Source organism: Peromyscus eremicus, chromosome 2, assembly GCF_949786415.1.
Source record: "Peromyscus eremicus chromosome 2, PerEre_H2_v1, whole genome shotgun sequence".
Taxonomy (NCBI): Eukaryota; Metazoa; Chordata; class Mammalia; order Rodentia; family Cricetidae; genus Peromyscus; species Peromyscus eremicus.
In genome coordinates, this window is record NC_081417.1 from 37,729,744 (window position 1) to 37,748,869 (window position 19,126).

The window sequence follows — 19,126 nt, forward strand, 5'->3', positions numbered from 1 at the left end:
GGTAGCTAGTAGACTGTTAGAAAAGATCTTCAATCCTGCCATCATCTACTGAACAACACCTTTGCAGCTGTATGCACAGAGACCTACAATTTATTATAGAAAATAATTTACTGCCATCAATACTTAATTCCTAGAAATATGGTCTAGAAATTCAAAGAAAGTACCTTTTCTGTGCACACATATTCTGTATGTAATCACATTAGTTATTCTCCTTTCAGTTTAAATATAATGGTATGTTGTTATGGAAGCATATACAAATTGCTTTAATTAATTCTCTATAATAGCTAGTATCAATCAATTAAAAACACACCATTTTTACATTTGAATTACTTGCAAAGCAAACTTCATGTTCTTCTTTTGTAAAAATGATTTTCCAGCCAGGCATGGTGGCTCATGCCTTTAATTCCAGCACTCTGGAGGCAGAGGCGGGTGGATCTTTAAGTTCCAGGCCAGCCTGGTTCACAGATATAGTTCCAAGACAGCCAGAACTACACAGAGAAACCTTGTCTCAAAAAAAAAAAAATGATTTTTCAAAATGAGTTTCAATTAACAATTTATATATGTAAACTTCTATTGGAACAGGATCACATACTTGGATCACAAAAAAACTATAAGAAGAAAACAATATCTACAACATGAATGAAGTTTTGGGAAGGTGATGAGTCTCAGAAGATTTTGAAATCTATGCAAAGCTTCCTACCATGTATGAAAAGCACCAAACACTACTTTACTATTGACATCTTTCAGTTTTATGATATTTCCCTAAAGCAACCTTACATTCACAGGGGCTTGTTAGGAAGAGGGTGTATTTTATAGACAATAGGTTATAATCAAGAAAATAAAACAGACAGATTTGCATTTTATCACAACTGCACACAGAATAAAGCTCAGTGAAGTCAGAGTATAGAGTGCTGCATACACAAAGCACATAGTACAGTCTAAGGAGGGTTTCACATGCTTCCATGGCTTCAGCTTAGTTCTTACATGCAACTTCATAAAGGTCTAAGGGAAGGGAAGTGGATGTTAAAGGGCTCCCTTTGCCTTAGACAAAACTATCGAGAATGTTTCAAACCCCTCGGTTCCTGCACACTTTTACAATGCTAGAAAAGAGGAGAAAGAGAAATGATTAATTTGTAAAATTACCCAGCAACTCCATTGCATCGTCTTCACTGTCAATGTCTTCTTCTATTACGGATGGCGTGGGGCTGTGGATGGACTCGAAGGAATCCTGGGAAAGCATCGCAGCCAGAAGTTTCTTATGCTGCTGCTGCTGCTGTTTTAATCCTTTGGTCTTGGGCTCCATCTTTAAGCTGAAGAAATAATTGATGTGTCAGCTGTGGTCTGTAATGAAAATCTACTAACCTAACGCATTCTTCTTCCACTACTGTGTCACATAAACATATTGCACACTACTTGCTTTCCCCCAGGATAATGGAAATAGCATGTTTCTGAGACATCCTTTGTACTCAATTCTTCCCCCAGTGTGGAGGATGCAAACTCTTGCCCTTACAACAGGAAGTACTTTTTCTGATTGCTGCCATGTGCCTCAGACTCATATTGAAAAGCTTTTCTGATCCAGTAGGAGCTGGAAAGTCTAAATTATTCCCTAATTTCTACAAGTGTATGTCAAGTCAGAAACAAGTGTTGGAGTATTGATGGCATTTTTGTTTTATTCATTATAATCAAAACTAGTGAGGATAACCTACCACTTCCACTCATATTTTCTGTTTTTTCCTTCCTCCTTCCTGATGTTCTATGACTTTCTCTTGCCACTTCCTCTTTGTGAAGAACTTCATTCACTCTTACCTTACAGGAACTTGTGTTGGACACAGTTTCACTAGCTGTATGGCCAACAGTCATTTACTTTTGATGCTTCCCTTTGCTCTCATATTTTTAGATAAAAAATCCTTTGCCATTCTAATGATTGTTCCCCTAATGGCTGTTTGATACTTATCTCTGCCTGCCTTTCAGATTTCTTCTTTCAGAGCCGACGAGATGCCTCACCAGTTAAGAATACTTGCAGCTCTTACAGAGGAGCAGGGTTCAGTTCCCAGCCTCTACATGACAGCTCAGAAGTTCCAGCACCTTCTTCTGGCCTCTGTGGGCACTAGGCACACATGTGGTGCACAGATATATATACGGGCAAACACTCATACACATAAAATGAAAATAACAATTTTTATTTAGAAAGATTCCTTCTTTGATGCTGATTTCTAGATGTTTACCTAAAATGTGCCTTTGTGTAAAATGCCTGGGGGTTATCCCACCTGGCTTTCCTCAGTTTCTAGCTGTTCAGTAAGTTTTCAGCTGTCACTCTTAATTCTTTTCCAAGCTACCCACTTTACCCTTTCTTCTTGGAACTTGATAAGAATTTCAGACCTTTTCTTATTTACCCACAGGTCACTGAAGCTGTATCATATGTATGTGTGTGTGCCTGAGTGCATGTCTGTGCAACACATACATGCAGATGCATACAGAAGCCAGAAGAGGGCACTGGTTCCCCTGAAACTTGAGGCACATGTGGCTGTGAGCAGCCTGATGTGTGAACTGAGCCCAGGTCCCCTGCAAGAGCAGCAAATGCTCTTAACCTCGGAGCAGTATCTCCCAACCCTGTATCATACTTTTTTTTTCAATCTATTTCCTCTCGCTTGTTCAGAACAGGCCAATTCAATAGATCTGCTACCACAGTCTGTAATTCTATCATCTGTCATCTCGGCCCTGACACCAGGTTTACACTATTTTTATTTCAGAGAATTCTCTGTCAGTACTATAATTTTCATGGCATTTCTATAATCTATGTTTATTATTATTATTTTCTATGTACTTTGCAATTACTTATGAAAGCATTTTTATGGTGATTGCTTTAATTTCTTCCCAGGTAATTCTACCACCTGTGTTGTACCTCAGGCAAGTATCAATTGACTTTCAATACTCAGGCTGTGGTTATTATGGTTTGGAGTATGAATGGTATTTTATAAAATTGTGTCCTGTGTGATTTGGCTATTAGTTAGGACTCTGTGTGCCCTGTGCAGTTCTTGAAATTTATAGGGCAGTCAACTTGTGTTACTGAACTAGTTTGAAGGCAAATAACAATTTAAGTAACAGACCGTTGCTATGCGGTTTTATCTAGTGTTGGTTGTAGCTCCTGCTGGTCCCTCCTGATGTCTGATGAGGATATACTCCGGCTGATGAACTGATGCCTCTAGGTAAATGAACAGTGTCAGACTGTGGGGACACAAAGGCTTTCCTGTGCCCAAGCTATGCTGTCAGAGATCCCTCTCAGTGATATCTCAAATAACGGCATGCATGTATGCAGATGAGAAAGGTCTGGAGAGGGAATTAGGAAATAAACAAAAGAAGTTAATCATTGTGCTAGGTTAGTGAGGTTGAGAATCTATGACCAAGTGGGGGACTTGAGGTAGCTCACCCCCTACCGCAGAAGAAAGCAGAAGGCTTGGACACAGAAAAACCAGGAATCAAGAGCTGCAACTTCTTTTTTCCATTAAATAAGGAGCAGCTTCATTACTTCAGGAAAAAACAAAGGAGGACAAGGGTTGGATATTTGGGGATAGAAGAAGTAGTATAATGCTGTGTGACTAAGGAGAATAGATGTATGAGCAGAGCAGGTGTAAGTGGAGCTTCATTGGCAGGACTAGCATATTTGAGGTTTGAGCACTCATGGTTCAGAGGCCCTGGCCAGTGTGGTAAGTGTTCTCCAACCTCTGCTGATCCCATCTCAGAACAGAAAGGAGCTGAGTGTCCACAAGGCAGAACTTTGTCAAGAATGGAAGAGTTTCTCTCTCTCTCTCTCTCTCTCTCTCTCTCTCTCTCTCTCTCTCTCTCTCTCTCTCTCTCTCTCCAGATCAGGATAAAGCTCTCAGCTACTGCTCCCACATCTTGCCTGTCCGCTTCCTTCTATACTGGTCATGAACTAACCCTCTAAAACTGTAAGCAAGCCCCAGAGGACTGGTCTCAGTCATGGGCTGTGACTGAGCTAGATAAAGAGAAGAATGAGGAACGGGGTGAATGAGAAGCAAATGGTGCATTTTGGGTTCCAGTTTCAGTTGGGTACCAGAGAAAATGAAATAGAAGGCCAGCAGACAATGAGGGGAGGTTGAAGAACCTGGAGTAATATTAAGATTCCAGATAATGATGACAAGATCTAAGAAATTATAGAGGGAGTGAATGGGTGAAAGGGAAAAATTCAAAAATAGTGAGAAAAGAAAGGAGATGGGAGACTATGTTTGGAGTGGAACTACTTTTGCTGCCTGTTCCATCAAGTCAGGCAGAGTGTGGAGAACAATGTGTTCAGGGGAAGAACGACATGAGGGCTGACTAAATTATTGCTATGAGAAGATGTTGAGTAGATGTAAAGAGTATGAAGAGTGTGGTTTGTGGGATTCCTAAGTCATGTTTGTAAGAAAAATGTGCCTACGGAAAAAGAAAAGAGGATTGTTTTAGGGAGAAGGCAATGGGCAAGGATTATAGGCAGAGATTACACCTCCTTTTCCTCCAGCACCATAGCCTAAGAACGGAGGGGGTAGAAAGAATGTCAAGCTGCAGGTAGCCAGGAAGTGCAGAGTGGTGGGTGGGATGAGAAGAAAGGATGGGTGGGTCTTCCTAAGAACACTGGAGGTTCCACACATTCACCCCCTTCCTAAGAACACTGGAGGTTGCCCACATTCACCCCCTTCCTAAGAACACTGGAGGCTCCACACATTCACCCCCTTCCTAAGAACACTGGAGGCTCCACACATTCACCCCCTTCCTAAGAACACTGGAGGCTCCACACATTCACCCCCTTCCTAAGAACACTGGAGGTTCTGCACACATTCACCCCCTTCCTAAGAACACTGGAGGCTCCACACATTCACCCCCTTCCTAAGAACACTGGAGGTTCTGCATGCATTCACCCTAGTCTCTCTCTCTCTCTTTTTTTTTCTGAAGCTAAAAATTTTGGGACTTGTGAGGTTTCTAGAATTCTTTTCCAAAGAATAGATGAACAGCAAAACATTGAAGAGGACATTTGGTTAAAGACTGGCTGGCACAGCCACTTACTTCCCAGTTCCAGTCTGGGACCAGGGTAAACCTCTATGGGACTCGGTTACTTCTTTTACCCACTGTTCCATCATGCCTACCCCCAAATTTTTATCTTCAAGTTCCTTCAGTTGTGAACTTCAGTGTTACCTCTGACATATGCTTTACGGATTTTTTCATGTCCAGAAAAGCCCACACCTGACCATCTTTGTTTTTGAAGTTTGTGTATGAAAGAGTTGCCTCTGCTTCAGTCCATATTCTTACTCTTTATCCTGATTTACTTTCCATAGCACCACACAGTATGACTTGAATTTATGGTGCTCATATATGTATTCAACTGTTGACTTTTATTTATTTATTTATTTATTTATTTATTTATTTATTTATTTGTAATGTATAAAGTGCTCTGCCTGTACGTATGCCTGCAGGCCAGAAGAGGGCACCAGATCACATTACAGATGCTTGTGAGCCATCATCATGTGGTTGCTGGGAATTGAACTCATGACCTCTGGAAGAACAGCCAGTGCTCTTTACCTCTGAACCATCTCTCCAGCCCCTAGCTGTTGACTTTCTGCTGTGGATATTGCTCTATATAAATAAAGCACTGATTGGCCAGTGACCAGGCAGGACGTATAGGCGGGACAAGGAGAGAGGAGAATTGAGGAAGGAGGAAGGAAAGGGAGACCGGCTGGAGCCATGGCCAAGACAAGGAAGATGTAAAGTACCGGTAAGCCACGAGCCACGTGGCAAAGTAAAGATTAATAGAAATGGGCTGAATATGAGTGAGAGCTAGACAATGATAGGCCTGAGGTAATGGCCAAGCAGTTTAAATAATGTAAGAGTCTGTGTGTTTATTTTCTAAGTGGGCTCTGGGACTGAAGGAACTTGGCAGTGGGAGCTGGAGAGAAATTCTCCAGCTATACTTTCTATGGAAGGCAAAAATTCCAGGCTTTGTGCATTGAACATCAAAATCAATCTGAGCTTTAAGAAAGGAAACTTAATACAAAGACCATTTAGTTTTAATATTTAAAGTTTAATTCCAAGTTGTGGGATTTCTATTAATTTTATTGAATATTTACATTCTAATAACAATTCTCATTTAATGAAGCTAGTTTACTGGATCTACAATATTTATGGAATTTATCCTTGTTTTAATTAGATGGTTCAGCTTTAAAGGAACTGATTATGTTTTCAAGGCTTGATGAACCTGTTTACTAATTCCCCATTAAGATCTATAAACTCATTTTAAGAAAGTAGTCAGACAACTATTGCAGAGTCTAATTAGGATGGCTTAAAATGAAATTATATAGGCTTATTAAACTCAATTTTTGTTTATACTTACATGACAAATATGTGATTATAATAACGCTAAGAGTCATTTTGATTTGCATTTCCCTGATGGCTAAGGATGTTGAACATCTCCTTAAGTGTTTTTCTGCTATTTGAGATTCTTCTGCTGAGAATTCTCTGTTTAGGTCTGTACACCATTTTTTAATTGGATTATTTGGGTTTTTGATGTCTAGTATTTTTAGTTCTTTATATAGTTTGGAGATCAGTTCTCTGTCAGATATGGAGTTAGCCAAGATTTTTCCCATTCTGAAGTCTGCCATTTTGTCCTATTGACAGTGTCCTTTGCCTTACAGAAGCAATTCAGATTCATGAGGTCCCATTTATTAACTGTCGATCTTAGTGTCTGTGCTACTGGTGTTATATTCAGGAAGTTGTCTCCTGTGTCAATGTGTTCAGGGCTATTCTCCACTTTCTCTTCTATCATGTTCAATGTTACTGGATTAATGTTGAGGCCTTTGATCCACTTGGACTTGAGTTTTGTACAGGGTGATAAATATGGATCTATTTGCATTCTTCTACCTGCCGATATCCAGTTATGCCAGCACCATTTGTTGAAGTTTTTGGTTTTTTCCATTGTATAATTTTGGCTACTTTGTCAAAAATTGGGTGTCCATAGGTTTGTGGATTTATGTCTGGGTCTTCAATTCAGTTCCATTGATCTGCCTTTCTGTTTTTATGTCAATACTGTTCTGTGAGATTCCATCTTACACCTGTCAGAATGGCTAAGATCAAAAACACAAATGACAGTTTATGCTAGAGAGGATGTGGAACAAGGGGAACACTCCTCCATTGCTGATGGAAGTGCAAACTCGTGCAGCTACTTTAAAAATCAATATGGTCATTTCTCAGAAAATTGGGAATTAATTTACCTCAAGATCCAGATATACCACTCTTGGGCATATACCCAAAGGATGCTCAATCATACCACAAGGACACTTGCTCAACTATGCTCAGAGTAGTTTAATTTGTAATAGCCCAAACCTGGAAACAACCTAGAGCTTCCTTGTCCAAAGAATGGATAAAGAAAATGAGGTACATTTACACAATGGAGTTTTACTCAGCTGTCAAAGACGATGACATCAAGACATTTTAAGGCAAATGGATGAAACTAGAAAAAAAATCACCTTTAGTGAGGTAACCCAAACCCAGAAAGATAAATACAGTATATACTCACTTATAAGTGGATATTAGCTGTAAAGAATAACTATGCTACAATCCACAGACTCAGAGAGATTAAGGAACAAGGAGAGCCCAAGGTGGGATGCATCAAACTCCCTGGGAAGGAGAAATAGAAGAAATCTGCTGGGTGGACTGGGGGAGGGTGGAGATGGGAACTTGAGGGATTAGGTTGGGAGTGGATGGAAGGGGAGAGTACTGAAATAGATTAATGGAAGGTGGGGCATTTTGGGGTCAGAAGGAAACCTGATGCAAGGGAAATTCCTAATAATCTACAAGGATGACCCCAGCTAAGACTCCTAGCAATAGTAGATTTGTAGCCTGAACTGGTCATCTCCTATAATCAGATTGGTGACTACCCCAATTATCATCAAAAAGCCTTCACTAGCAAGTGGTGGAAACAGATGCAGAAACCCACAACCAAACATTTGGCCGAACTCAGGGCTGAACCTGCTGAAGAGACGAAGGAAGAATTATAGGAGCCAGAAGACTCAAGGACATCACAACAAAACCCACAGAAAAAACTAACCCAGCTCATAGGAACTGACAGCCTGGGAGCCTGCATGGGACTGACCTAGGCACTCTGCATACATGTGATAGATGTGTAGCTTCATTTTCTTGTGAGACTCCTAACAATGGGGGCAAGGGCTATCCCTAACACTTTGGCTGGCTTTCGGGAACCTATTCTTCATACTGGATTGCCTTGCCCAGTCTGAATAAGAGGGGGATGCTTAGTCTAAGGCAACTTGATATACCATGCTTTGTTGATACCCATGGGAGGCCTACCCCTTTCTGAACAGAAACAGAGGAGGAAGGGATGGGGATGGGGTGGGGAGTGGAGGAAATGAGATGAGAGGAGGAAGGGGAAACTGTGGCCAGCATTAAAATAAATAAATAAATAAATAAATAAATAAATAAATAAATAAATAAAACTCTAAATGTTCAGTGGGTGCACATGCTTTCCCAATAACTAACTAGGCAAGTTATAGAATTAGCAAGATAGCAATATAGAACACGCATGAGAAGTCTTTACTTATTCCCTAACATCCCCCACCCCACAACAGCTCTCTCCCACCTTTCTGTCCTTATTTGGATGCTTTCATATCTTTCTTGAGCTCTCTTAATTTTTAATTTAAGAATTCAGGAAAGAAGAGTCAGGAAAATATCTTCCATCATATTCATACACCATTTTGAATGTAATATTACAAGATCCACATATGTCTTGAGACCCACCCATCAAGGTCCGTAATCTTAACTCTGGTGTCTCAATGCTATTCTATTAGTTTATCTGTCTGTCCTTACAACTACCTTAACCGTAACCAGCATTTAACACTTTAGTTTTCAGCCCTACATGACATAAGTTGTTGACTTTTTCATATAATGTATTTTAGGTGCATAAAGAAAAAAGTTGAACTAAGGAATGTTGTTTCTAATAAAAGCTCTAAGAAAATACTTTAGGTAAGTTTCTATCCATAAGACTTCCAAGGTTTGGTTTGCCATTAATTTAATTCTCTAGTCTAGTGGTGAATGTCTAGTTTGTTATGTATCTGTTGTTTGGCATAAAAGCAAAAGTTGTCTATGTGGTGAATATTGCAATAACAGCCACTCAGACAAGACTTCTTTTTTCTTTTCTTTTCTATAGGAAAGGCCAAGTTAGAGCAATGGACCAAAAATAAAAACAGACTGTCGACAATTTTTTTTGTGAATAAGCTCTGCTTAGCATGGGCCTAGTGATAGCCCACACCTCCTACACACATGTAACAGATATTTATCGAAAATAGCTATGTGCCAGCCTTGGTGAGAAAAGAAAAATGAATAAAATAAAGCTTGAAAATAAAATTTTCTTTGAACAGTTTGGAATATCATTATGCTTTAAATCTCAACATGCAAGATTGATAAGTTATAGCATGTGTATTACTATTTAATGACAGTGGCTAATTCTACAATTATACACTAGAAACTTTAAAACTTTATCTCCAGTGTTTCTTATTCATTCAGATGCTGTGTGAGCCCCAGCATGAATTCAGAAATCCTGTTTTGAAATTGCAGATAGGAGAAATGCAGTTTGTAACCTGAGTTACCAATGTTTTCTACATGGGATTTCTACATATATGTGATGTTTCTGAATTGATTGAAATATAGCCAGAACTTCATTACCTTTTCAATCCACAAGTGGCATCTCACCTCATATTTTAAATACAGAGTGAAGTGAGACCGAGATGACTTATTAGGACATAAGGACAAATATTTGAGAAATGTCTGCATGAACTAAGCAACAGATACAACAAGGATTGAGAATTTCAGGAGAATAAGAGCTCACTGAATGAGGAAGAAAAAAGAGGCACTAACATTTGCAATAAATAACTCTGGATATTTTTATGAATAAATGAAAGCAAGATGGAAGGTGACATCTCTCTATTTTGCATTTAAGAATTAAAGATCTACCAAGGAATAAAGATAAAGGTCTACTGAGTTGCATAAGCCTGGCATTAGAGACACAACGACCCTCATTGACAGGTGAAATTGATCTGGCATTTCCCAGAAGAGAAATGGACTTTCAGAAATTGCTTGATTCTTCTTTCAGGGCACTTCAACTATTTCAATAATTTAAGGTTATTTCTCATGGAAATGGAATCAATTTTCTCTAAACCTGAAGCACATTAATGAGTATTCTGAACTTTTTCCCCTTAAGCCAAGTGGTAAGTGAGAGCCAAGCAACCTTGAAAGTTATTACATTAAAGAAAACATAGTTTTCTCTCCTTGAGAAAAAATAGCTATTGGTTGATAGTAAATTTAACATAGGAAATACAAAGTTCCTGTGACTATGATGTTCAGAGAAAACACCTTTGTTGGGGACCAGCTAATAGCAGTCACAGGGACTTACGGTTCTGCCACCTTTTTATTCATTAATATTTAAATGCATTTATCCATGTTTCATAATTCTAGCTTCTCATAATGATTTGCACCCCAGCTTCCTTGACTTGCCCATTTTCTGATTTAAGTTGTACTTCTTAGAGTAGTGTGACCCCAAAACAGTAATGATGAATATGCTTTATCTAATAAACATGATTTCACATCTCCAAGTTACTCTACCTCAGTACCAGGATGCTTATGGCAGATGTCCTGCCACCATTCTGGGAACCAGAGTCTGAGTAAAATGAGACTTACATGTAAGGGTGCTTTGAATGAGATGTCCCCCATAAGCTCATATATTTGAATGTTTGGTTCCCAGTTGATGGACAGTTTGGGAAGGATTATGAGGAATGCCCTTGTTAGAGGAGGTGGGATTCAAAGCCCATGCCAGGCCCGGTTTGGCTCTCTCCCTGCCTACTACCTGCTTCCTGTTGCCTGCATGCCATGATGTAAGCTTTTAGCTCCTGTTCCATCACCAGACCTGCCTGCCATCATGCTCCCTACCATGATGATCATGGACTAACCCTCTGAAACTGTAAGCAAGCCACCAGTTAAATCAGTGATTCCCAACCTTTGAGCCACAACCATCAGAAAAACACATAAATCCAATGGTTTGAAGAACTGCCAACCATAAATTTATTTTCATTGCTGCTTCCTAACTTATTTTGCTACTGAGTGAAGTCTTAGGTCCTAAGACCATCAGAAATAAGTGTTTTGTGATGGTCGTGACCCCCAGGTTAAGCACCACTGATTTAAATACTTTCATCTAAATGCTGCTGTGGTCACGTTGTCCCTTCACAGCAATAGAACAGGAATGAAAACATTATATTTTAAAGTTCTTAAAAACATTATAGCTTAGAAATTAAACCCAAGAAAACATAATAATTATATCCAACCACAGTTATCATCTGTAAGCTTAAATGTCTATAACAAAGACTTTTCTCTATAGTCCACCTTAACTATAGCTCATAATTCTTATCCACTTAATAGTTCTCTTCTTCCCTAATGATTTCATCTTCCTAGCACCTTTGAGTCTCTGTCATCCAACTCTTAACCCAGTGTTATAGCTGGTGTTCACTGACAGCTTAAAACCTTGAACTTACGTCTCCACTTGGTGCTATTAACAAAAAAATGGAGCTGGCTAAAGTGAGAAAGAAAAACACAAACCCAGGTGTGATACTCAGAGGTAGAGCGCTTGCCTTGTATACTACAAAGTCCTAAGTCCAAGTGCAGGACTGCCCAAAGAAGAGGAGGCTTCAACAACAAAATCTAAATAGCACACTGTTGTTGTTTTTTAACTACAGTTTTGTTCGTTTATTTATTAGCTTAGAGCATATGTGTTTTTGTGTGGATGCACTTGAGTTTTCCCGCTCATTTCACACGTGTATGGAGGGCAGAGGACAATTTGAGGGAGTTTGTGATCCCGAGGCTGGGGCAAGCATCTTCACTCTATAAGGCAGCTTTGTTTTAAAGAGAGTAAATCATTACTTCTTTTTGATGAGTCTAATTATATATTTTTAGGACACATTATGGAATGAAAATCTAGTTAACTTTTTTATTATATGCAGAGTCTAACCATTTTCTTTGTGAAAAGAACAAAATCGTGTACTAAGTTTATTTCTTGTAATCTCCTATCAGAAATTCACCAAGGAGGTCCTCCTCACCTTCCTGCCGGGCTGGAGCCGCTCTCTTCGCTTTCCCATGGGTCGTTCTTACTCCGTGGAACCGGGGGCTGCAGCATTTCAGCTGCCAGGGGATCAGCATCGTTTTCCGCTCTGCCAATCCACTCCCCAATCACGCGGGGTCTCAGAAGAGAAGAATTGAAAGCCACTGTCTCCTGCAAGTACAAAAATAAAAGGTGCAGCTTGAGATGACCTTTTCTTGTTAACTGATAACAGGAAAATAACGTTGCTTCTCGCCGTTCAAGCTCAATGCCTTTCTCTGTGACTTAGGCTAATTCCTGAGATCACCGTGATTAACTCTCTAGGAGTGAAATCTTGGATTCGGATTCTCGGGGCTGCATGGGTTCAAAGAAAGGGAGAGTGGGGCTGGCATTCTTGGTGGACGGACAGAGGCTGCCAGGCCCACAGTGTGCAGGTGTGTTTCACCACAACTGGGAAAGGTGAGTAACCGGTCTTGTGGGAACGAGCTGCAGCCAGAAGACATTACTGTGAGGATGTAGGGTGGGAAGGATGCATTTCTCCCACTGTGATGTATTCTGCACTTTCAGGGAAGCAACAGAAATAGGAAAATACCCACGACAAATAGATGGGATTAGCTGAAAACATGCTGGTCTCTTTTCATACACTTGAAGTGAGACAACTCATTCAATTTACCAATTTGCTATGATATAGCCAAGAAAATATGTGACTACTGGAAATCCTTTAAGTGGAAAAAAAGTACTTATAAAGGAATATAATTTTTGTCTGAAGGCTCATGTGGACTTATATTCATCATTTGATTCATAATTCACTCATCAATCATTCACTAGTTTTTCCTAAGGCTTAGTATGTGTTAAGAACTACCTGCTGTGCTGGGGAAAGCAATAACAATAAAGAACAGCTTTTAATAATGATTTTGTCTAAAAGGAGAGACTGTAGGTTATTTCAATATCTTGCTTGGCATTTCCTTGTCTTTTCAATATTCCATTATAAATATATACTGTACAGTACAGGAAATGTCCTGATTTAAGAAACACATTCTGCTTAAATCTCCTTTACTGGAAACTTTCCGTATTAGGAGAATTTTGAACAACTCTTCAAAAATTCAGACCTGGTGTTCTGTGCCTTTATAATTCACAAAATATCATACAAATGTATTGCAGAATATAGTATATAGAACTTTTAAATATGCAGACATAATAAAAATCACAATACTTAAAGCAATACATAGTAGCTTAGATACTATCTTAAAAATCAAGACCATATAAAATGTTACTTAGAATATATTAAAATGACATTTCTCTGAGTTACAAGAAAAAGACTGGGCATTGATTAAATGTTATTAATTAATTTGGTTTACACAATGGGGCGCAATAGACACAGGTTTTCATTGCTATCGGCTTCCAGGTACAGGAGAACTGGTAACTTGCTTTTGCAAAACAAGTGGCTGCGGGAACTGTAAATGAAAAGATGAAACAGAACTTAAGATCTGGCAAGATCAAGATGCCGAGAGCAGCAGAGATTCTGAAATAACCCTTTGGTTGCTCACTGGGAAGTTAAATGAAGTGATAGACATCATTGCCGTTGGAAAGTGGAGCACGCAGAGGCATAAATGGCGTGATAGTGGGGATGGTTAACTCCAGCCGGCACAGAAATTCAGTGAGAAATAGCTGGCCATCAGGGCAATGGGGAGAGCTGCACATGGGCTCAGGGCAGTCGGGAAGCCACTGATGTACAGGATAGAAATGGGACTTGATCACTGACTTGTACTTCTCTGAATACATGAAGCTCTTTGTTTGGTGATGTTGATAAAAGGATGGAAGAAACAAGTACTACTTCTTTAAAAAAATACTTTGCCATTGAAAATTCTTGAATTTAGTCTGTTCATGTGCAACAGATTGAAGAAACAGATTTTTGTTTGTATTTTGTTTAGACTGGATTAAGCTCAGTAAATGTATTTCTATGTATATATCTTTCTTAAAGTGTTTTAATAAAGTAAACTATTCTCAATAGTACATAACCACACCATAGTAAATGAAAATTAAATATATTTAAACACACACACACACACACACACACACACACACACACACACACACACGGGAATCGGGTTTTGACTGTAGAACTGACTGTCCTGCCAGGGAGTTCAGTCCCCACACCTAGGCACAGTTAGGAGTCTGCATCCCAGTGTGCCATCAAACAGTGACTCCACACACCTCATCATTCCTTTTCCCCACACCAGCCCTATCATGCAATGGAAACAAAGAAATAAAACTGTCATCATTCATATATATTTATTTTATATGGAAAAATTAAGAAATTTCAGAGACAAGTGTGAGTTAACATGTGGTTTTCCTATAAACTGATCAAATGTCAGCTGAATTGATGACGAGAATGTTCATGGAGTGACTCAGAAATGTGAAGATGCCAATTCTCCCACACACATCTAAGTAAGGCACACTCTGAGCCAAACCTACCACAGTAACAAAAAATTGGCAGATAGGCCAATGGAATCAAGCAAAGTGTCCAGATGAACACTGTTCAATAAACGATTCTAGGAATTTTTTTCTCCATGTGGGGGAAAATATATCTCAGATTTTTGCTCTAATGAACAATAATAATTTGGGTGGGTCAAATACCTATTTGTGATTTTAAAAACTTGTAGAAGAAACTTTTTAAGACAATTATTTTAATGATTGCATGTAAGAATAGATTTCTTAACAACACACTGACATTTCAGAGAATAATAATTTTTCTGCTAATAATAAACACAATTTAGAACTTGATGGCAATGATCAAAATAAGAGAACATACTTAAGACACACATAACACACAGAAGCCAACATCTAGAATGTAGAATAAACTCACAGAAAAAAAAAGATGTAAAAAGTAGGCAAAGATACTAGCTGGGGTTGGACCTTGTTAAATATGATAAGATTGTCAGGTAAGTCGATGAGTTGTTTTGTTTTTTTTTTTTTCATTAAAATGTTGGATTTCAGACAGTGCAGGAGAAAAAGCATTATACTGAACTGTTGGTAGACATATAAACTGACACAAACACTTATCTAAAAAAGAATGCTGCCCCATCTGGTGAAGATGAGAAGGCACAGGAAGTATAGGCCATGCTGCTGCAGGAGTCTATTTCTAATTCTGTACCAAAGAGATAGCACTGTTTACACAGGCAAGGAAGTAGAAACATCCATGGCCACAGTACCACATGTTTTTGAAAGAGAAAATTGAAAAAAAAAAAACAGATGTTTGGAACAAAACATCACTTATAAAAAAAATTTAAACCATAGATAAATAGGAAAGATATTGTTAGAAAGGTGTATGTGAGCCTGGAGTAGTGGTGCATGCCTTTAATTCCAGCATTCAGGAGGGAGAGACAGTTGATCTCTGTGAGTTTGGGACCAGGCTGGTCTACACAGAGAGTACCAGGACCATCAGAGTTACATAGAGGGACCCTGTCTCAAAAAGAAACAAATAAATAAAGATGTGGCACAGTAATGGGGTAGGGGGAGGAGAGAAAAGCAAGAGAATAAAATTACACTTGAGGACAACATAAAATGGTTGCACAGGGCTTCTTTCTGTGTTGGAAGTGGTTTACTCTTCAGGTACATTCTACACACCTAGGTATTTACTTAATTACCATTTATGCACTGTAATGTATGACATATTTGAATTTTTTTGTAAAAGGATGACATATACTTATTGAAGTTTAATTAGTTTTGACATCTTTTCCTTTGGTTCCCACATACTTGTATTCCTCTGATAACTTTAATGCCCATTAGCGAACTGGTGCACCTTTCCGTGTCAGTAGGACAATGAGTTAATAGAGAAAATGTGTTCATCTTCCCTGCGCAACTCCACCAGCTTCCACAATATCTGACCTGCCATTTCTTGAGGATATCTAATAAATGTTTGTTGAATGAGTGGAAAAATGAACTACCCTTAGGGAAAAATGACTCAATAATACATTATCAACATTAGTCATCACAGAATGAAATAAAAAATACAATAAAGTACCATGATACAATAAAACTCCATGCTCCTAAGGATGGCTCTGATTTCATAGACATAACAGAGCATGATGGAAAATCCACAGAGAAAACTGAGCCCACCCGCTTGCTAGGGGTGATGTAAAACCATCCAACTAATGTAGAGACAGTTCTACAAAAATTTCAGGGTTATTGTATGACCCAGCATTCATGAACATGAGTGTTCCTAAAACACCATTTGAAGTTACTGAAGAGTATAAACTAAGGTGCTCAATAATGTGCAAATGAATAAGTAGAATGTGATATATCCATTTCATGGAATATTATTGAGTAAGAAAAACAAATGAAATTTTGATACTTCTACAGCATGGCTGAACCTTGAAGACATTGTTCTAACCAAAAGAAGACAGTCACAGAAGACTACCTATTATATGATTTATGTTACATTTACAGAACAAGAAAATCCATACAGATGGCAAATAGAATCATAGTGAGCTGAAAGGTTAGAGGAATTTGGGGGAAACTTCCCATGACTACAGGGATTTCTCTGCAGATGATAAAACATATTCTATACTTAATTGATGGTGATGGCTGCATAATCTTTGAATAAAATATAAACCACTAAGATAAGCACTTTTTAAAGGATGAATTTTGTGATATGTGATTTGAATGTCAGTAGTGCTATTAAAGTAATGCATTTAAATGATTTTCAGAATTTCTCTTTTTGTAATGAAGAAGAATATGCCTGAATTTGGTGTCAGACTTGAGAGGCCAGGAGCTGATGTCTAGTTCAGGCTTACCAAGTCCAAGCTTGGAGAGACAGAGCAAATCACCTAGCCATCCCAGCCTCTGTTTCCCCATTTATCTCCCAGAAAGAGAACAATTGCTTCCCTAGGCTCTGGAGAACCATCCGAATGGTACCCTCAATAGCTGTCAGTTATATCCCCTACTCCCCGCTACCCCCAATTACTGTTTTTACACATAACAGAAATGATTTTCTTCCTGATTGTGGGCATTTTTCCCACCAGTGCAAGCCCAGACAGAATAAAAGCTTCTTTATACCCCCACATCTTCTTATCATCTTCTGCTCACTGCAGACTCAACTCCCTCCTCCTCTCCCACATCTTCCACATTCTACCTTCTAGCTCTGGTTATGTGCAAGCCTCATATGTAAATATTCTAATGTTCAAGTTAGCACAGTGACTGTTTTGTAAATAAATTCCATTATCTTATTTAACATAAGTGAACAATAATTACACAATACCAGTCAATATTTAGCTTTAAAGTTTCCCAGATGGTCTTAAGGAAGTTCTCTGTTTGTGTAAGACAGGATCTAAGCACTTCTCCTTATATTACAACCAACTGTCTTTTATATTGCTATTAATTAGAATTCTCTTACTCTGATTAATTTTCTCTTATAATATTGTTATTTCTCAAAAATTCTGAAGTGGTGAGACTTCCCTCTGAGTACTACACAGTCTACATCATCCTCTATATAACTCTAAATAAAACAGCTTGAAATGTTCCTTCTCCTTTTCAGTTCTGGCAGATTTTCAGTTAGATCTAGATGAAAGTGTGTTGTAAATAAATTCCATTATCTTACTTAACATAAGTTAACAATAATTATTTAATACCAGTCAATATTTAGCTTTAGAATTTCCCAGATGGTCTTAGGGAAGTTGTTTTTCTCTGCTTATACTGCTCAGAGAGAACGGATCTGTTTTCATCACAAGGCACATGACCTCCCAAGGACTGTTCATCAGTGAGGCAGGCAGTACTGACCATATGCTTAGATCCACTAATTCATCATCATGAGTTAGAAACTGTGACTGTCTAATTTTATAATTCCACGTGCATTTATTTATTGGAATACTTTCATAAAAGAAACACTGTCATCAAATGCTGGATTACCCTGAGGGGACAATTTGTAGCTTTATTCTTTCTCCTTGCTCTGGCTGGACTTTAAAAATAATAATTGTGGATCCCTGACATATTAAAAATGATTAAGAAAGTCTTTGATGAAAATATGGGTTTTGTAAGATCTGGCATCACTCACGGCATCTCAGTTATTATTTTTACTCATGTTCCAGTTTCTCAACTTTCCCCAGAAGGAGACAATTCTACTTCACTCCTGAGCGAGTCTGAGTCTTCCTTAGTAGTTTGCTCATCCTAGTGAGAAACAATAGAGTTTCTTTTTATACATTCTCTGCTCCAGATCTGGAAGCAGACATGATTCTGAGGTACTTCACTTACTGGTAATGTGGAATATTTGAAGACTAGAAACTCTGCACTAGAGGTGCTAATGGCTATTGAGTTATAATAGTTGATAAAACTAACAAATAAGCTTTTCAGATGTTTTTCCTTGTCAGACATGGTGGTGCATGCTTTTAATCCCAGCACCTAGGAAGAAGTAGGCAGATCTTTAAGTCTGAGGCCATTCTGGTCTACATAGAGTGTTCCTGGCTGGCCAGTGCTACACAGTTGAAACCCTGTCTCAAAAAAAAAAAATCTTCTCGGGACTCAGTCTTCCTGGAAGAAGAAAGCAGAAAGCATAGTAAAGGACCCCTTTCTATCTCGGCAAGGCTGCCCAAATGTCACTTAATTTAACAACACTGTGGTTTGACTCTCAATTGCTATTTTGCCTGTCACTTTGTTTTGTCATTTGCATATATTGTAGGAGGTCTATGTATATTTTATATTACAAAATGTTCCCAGAACCACTTCTGATGTGATGCTTTTTCCCCTAAGTACTTTAAAGTATAGAACACCTTTTAATATGGCTGCCGTATGACATTCAAACCCAATAATTAACGATTGCTAATTGCCAACTTTCTGTCCTCAAGTATCTGAATTATCTGAATATTGTTGCTCATTACAAAAGAAAATTATAGGTCATATGTGGAATTCAAACATAGCTCTTTAAATTTCCTTATGTCTTGAAACAGGTTTCAGTGTCTCTTTGATATCCATAATCTCCATTTTTTTAAAGAA

At 38.5% G+C, this 19,126-nt stretch overlaps 1 protein-coding gene across 1 annotated transcript in view; it reads right to left on the bottom strand.

Moving 5' to 3' along the window:
• Nucleotides 1-521: 521 nt before the first annotated feature.
• The window catches only part of LOC131903435 (uncharacterized protein C8orf34 homolog), a 152,796-nt gene continuing 134,191 nt past the window's right edge, over nucleotides 522-19,126 (bottom strand). Inside the window, exons 6-7 of the mRNA XM_059254009.1 lie at nucleotides 12,141-12,313; nucleotides 522-1,310 (exon numbers count right to left, since the gene is read on the bottom strand). Coding sequence (XP_059109992.1) covers nucleotides 1,127-1,310; nucleotides 12,141-12,313 — 357 coding nt within the window. The 3' untranslated portion in view covers nucleotides 522-1,126. The remainder of the gene's footprint in view (nucleotides 1,311-12,140; nucleotides 12,314-19,126) is intronic.